Genomic DNA, 4,402 nt, shown 5'->3' on the forward strand with positions numbered 1-4,402 from the left:
GTTTGGTAAGTTTTACTCCAGGAGCTGCGAGGCTTGTTTTCAAGCTTCAGACTGAACTGAAGCAGCYGCTGCTGACGTCATTACGCTCTTGCGCGATGCTGCGTTCAGGACAAGCATGAAAAACTCACCACTCTTATGCCAATACGGTCGCAATGATGCTTTTAGGTACTGAAATGTAATTGCAAGAACATTCACGTGGTGATTATGTAATACAGCAAATCGATAATAAAAAATGCGTCGACAAATTTACATAATCGACGTCATCGATTATTTCAACTAATTGGTGCAGCCCTAAAACCCAACCTAAACTCAATTCAGACTTTAGTTCTAAACCTAAACCTCTGACTCACCAATGGTTTTTCCCCCAATGGGGACCGGGCTTTTGTCCCCAAAAGAAACAGTGGGTCCTCACACACAGTGTGTGCCAGAAAAATGGTTCAAAATCATCTCCACRAGGTAACAAAAACATTTACTCAAACACACACGAAACTATGTGATTGCTTGCCTTTTATGGTTCTGGCAACAAACAGTCCCTCTTTCCAAAGAAATATTTAGTGTTTTTGTTGCTAAAACCTCTGAAGTACTTTGTCTCATCTGCATACATTTTGTCACTTAAGAAGTATTCTGATATTGATCTGCGTCTCAAAACGGAACCTTTCCAATGCATAGTCAAAGGTTATAGCATTGTTGTAGGTGTTGTTAAAGGAAACCCACAAATGCAGAGTCAGCTGCTGGTGGCATTCTTACCAAAACACTAAAAACGCACAGTGAAATGCTGTGTTGATAACAAATCGTCAGGAATGTTTGTTGTTAATGCTCGTCAGCATTTTCTGCTTCACAGACAGGTTTCATCTCAAACTTGGTCCGAGTAAAACTGAATCCACAGTGTTTGTAATTCAGTAAACTGAAGCAGATCCAGACTGTTTTCACTGAGAAGGAGAAAATGTTTTTCACACTCGCTGATCAAAATATTGAGACTATATTTGTGATTTAGAGCATCTCTAAAAGGGAACTTGAAACGCGTGTTTCAGCCTACCCAGCTGCTAAAGTCCAGTAATATTTCCTGCTTTCTAAAAGAATATCCTCTGCTTTTTAGGACAAGTTGGAGTCTGTGCTGGATGTGTCTCACCAGCAGATGGAGGAGTACCGAGATCAGCCGACTCATGCTGAGAAAATAGCCTATCAGCAAAAATTATTACAAGAGGATGTTGTCCACATCAGGGCCGAAATCTCTCAAGTCTCCACTGTAAGAGCCAATACAAATATACTGGATGTAAAAAAAGTAAAACTTCAGCTTCTCTGACTTGTTAAACCCACAACATGCTTCTCTAACCTCTGCAAAGTGCACAACATTTTCTGCAATTTTTTTTCTTGGGTGTTAGAAACAAGATGCTCACTTCTGTTTTTAGTTGTTTCTGTAACTGGCATAATGTTTCAGGTTGACTGTGACTATCAAGATGAGTGACTGGGGGACAAACCTGGGGCTTCAAAGAAACTCTTGTGAACTCTTGTGTGCATTTTGGTCAAAGTGTTCTCTGATATTCAAAATATTTAGTGTTTAAATGGAAAATTATGATGTTTAACACAGGATTTACAAATAAACCACAAGGCTTTATGAAAATAAACAGGAGTGTTTTTAGCTTGTGATGTCAGAGATATTTCTAATCATTATGGTGGTTTTTAAGTGCTCCCAGTAAATTATTTTTATAAATTTGTGACTCATCATACTGAAATGAGGATTAAGTCAAATTTGGTCAAAATGACCTAATCACATTATCAGATTCCTGGCTTTAAAAGCTACGTTTTGACACCTGGATCTTTCTGATATCATAATCGGATCCAAATATATGACGTAATTTGTGTTGCTGGTTATGAGAATACATTACTGTTTGATGTAATTTTAATGATGAATTTTTGATGTTATAAAGCGGAAACCTCAAATAGTATTTGAGAATTTGAGAGTAAATGGAGATTTCCCAGCTGGGAAGAAACAAAAACTTTGCAATTGTAAGGCGTTTTTCCTCAAAACCTTTTTTTTMMTMSKAAWTRRMYAAAAYMMSCRTWAAWTTWYMWWTTTTTTTATTATATTCCAGTCAGTTTATTCAGATGATACGTTGATAAGGAATTTATTAATTATATTTTGACAAAATGATTTGATTCAGAGCCGCTGCTCCTCCACATCGAAAGGAGTCAGTTGAGGTGGTTCGGGCATCTGATTGGGATGCCTCCTGGACGCCTCACTTTAGAGGTGGTCCGGGCACGTACCACTGGTAGGAGGGCCAGGGGYAGACCCAGGACTTGCTGGAGGGATTATGTATCCTCTCTGGCCTGGGAACACCTTGGGGTCSCCTAGGACGAGCTGGAAAGTGTTGCTGGGGAGAGGGATGTCTGGGTTTCTCTCTTGGACCTTTTGCCTCTGCGACCCGGCTACAGATAAGCAGAAGAAGATGGAGATGGATGGGATAGTTTGACAAAATGCAATTTTTTTGCAAATGTTTTAATCAAAACCCCGTATCTCCACATCCCATTTTTAGAGTTAATCCTGGWTTGGATAGGATGAGTCACATTTATATAAAGTGCCTTTTTTGATTGGAAACAATTAAATAATTTTAAGATACCAATTCCACGAGGTTAGGTGTAAAGTTTAGGTTTTAATCCAAAACAATATTCCTGTTTATGTGAAAAATACAGTATTTTAAAGAAACATCTTATTATATGTGTTTTAACGGTTTGTGTAACGTCCTGTTCTGTAGGAGATGGAGAATGCATGGAATGAGTACAAGCAGCTGGAGAGAGATGTGGACTGGTTGAAGTCAGCCCTGCAGGGACAGATGAATCGCAGCGATCTTTCTCAGGTTGTGGCTCTGAAAATCCACACAAGTTGTCGTTCACTTTTACGTACGGGCATGAATCATAATGAGTTACAGATGACTGATTTCAGATGCTCGGATAAGATAAGAAAATATGTTTGGTTGATATCTTGTCAAGAATCGTCCATTAGTTTCAGTTTAAATCTTTATTTATGGGGTAAAAAAAAGGGCGGATAGACGTCAAGTCAAGCATTGCCTTTGTGCATGAGCAGTTTAGCTGCATGATTTAAAGTAAATGTATTAGTTTTATGTTTTAAGTGGTTCTGTTTCTCTCTGCAAGCAGCAAGAGAAAGTTCAGATCAGAAAAGAGCTGTGGAGGATTGAGGATGTTATCGCAGGCCTCAGCACCAGTAAAGCCAATTACAAAGTAACTATTTCCTCTGTTACCAACCCAGGTAAGGTTCTACATTACAAAGCTAATTACTGAGTAACGCTAACAGCTACTCAGGACATGAGTTGTTTTTTTTCCTTATCTCATCAGAAAGAATTTACTGTCTTTACAGCAAGTACAGTATGTGTTTTTGTTCCATGTTCATTCCAATCCCCAGAGAGAAAATTTGTGCCTTCAGTGTCAGTATCGTCAGTGCCTTCTGTGTCTGGGAACCAGTCTGCTACGGAGATGAGATTGTCCCAGCAGCAGCATCACACCTCCCATGTCAGCCCGGGTAGCCACATTCCCACTCTTTGCTCTAGTCCCACCCAGAAGCCATTGCAGCACTCTGCAACCGTCTTCAGTGGGTTTAAATGGGTGAGTGACCCCTTTTTACCATTTCATAAGAAATCATCCATGTCTGTGTGTGAGCAGTTATGTTTGGAGGTGTATCTTACTACACTCACTATAGCTCTTGGTATAAGCTCAGTTTTCTGCTAGTGTGAGTTAGGCCTGTCACAAAAAAATTCCCTCAGAAATTACCACAATAAATGATAATGTACTAAGCTTACTGCAGTTTATGAAATTCATGCAAGTAAAAAAAAAAGTTACGGACGGACCCAGATCGGAGATTGGGAAAACAACACACAACATTTTCTGAAAATGTAAAATCACTCCCTCTATCCAAGCCGGCGCAAATTATTCTTTATGCGTCTTCCTCTGCCTTCATAAAATAACTGTGGTTACCCGRACACCGCTTACGAAGTTTACAGGTTTACAAAATGTATGTAAAGTTACGGACGAACCGGGAGCTGAGTTTGTGGAAACAACACAAAACAACATCTGCTGAAGCTGAAAAAAAAAATCGCTACCCACCTCTATCCTAGCTGGCACAATTGATTATTTACAGTATATCTCCCCTGGTTTCATAAAATAACTACAGTCACCTGCACACTGCTTACAACGTTTACGAAATTTACAGAAAGTTTAAAAAAATTGTCTTGGCAAACCCAAGGTTTGGCACTGTGTCCTGAAGGCATCGCCAGCTCAAAGAAAGCACCTTAAAACCGAAGACGCTCCTCTGGCTGTTCATGGGTCTCTCATGCTACAGAGGTTAGAGACCATGCACCTGGTCTCTAACCTCTATACAGTGTGTATATAC

General features: G+C 39.6%; 1 protein-coding gene across 1 annotated transcript in view; it reads left to right on the forward strand.

The window, feature by feature from the left end:
- The window catches only part of plekha7b (pleckstrin homology domain containing, family A member 7b), an 80,562-nt gene that overhangs the window by 61,865 nt on the left and 14,295 nt on the right, over nt 1-4,402 (forward strand). Inside the window, exons 17-20 of the mRNA XM_014026524.1 lie at nt 1,097-1,246; nt 2,754-2,855; nt 3,154-3,265; nt 3,419-3,618. Coding sequence (XP_013881978.1) covers nt 1,097-1,246; nt 2,754-2,855; nt 3,154-3,265; nt 3,419-3,618 — 564 coding nt within the window. The remainder of the gene's footprint in view (nt 1-1,096; nt 1,247-2,753; nt 2,856-3,153; nt 3,266-3,418; nt 3,619-4,402) is intronic.

The sequence above is a fragment of the Austrofundulus limnaeus genome, unplaced genomic scaffold (genome assembly GCF_001266775.1).
Source record: "Austrofundulus limnaeus strain Quisiro unplaced genomic scaffold, Austrofundulus_limnaeus-1.0 Scaffold5, whole genome shotgun sequence".
NCBI lineage: Eukaryota > Metazoa > Chordata > Actinopteri > Cyprinodontiformes > Rivulidae > Austrofundulus > Austrofundulus limnaeus.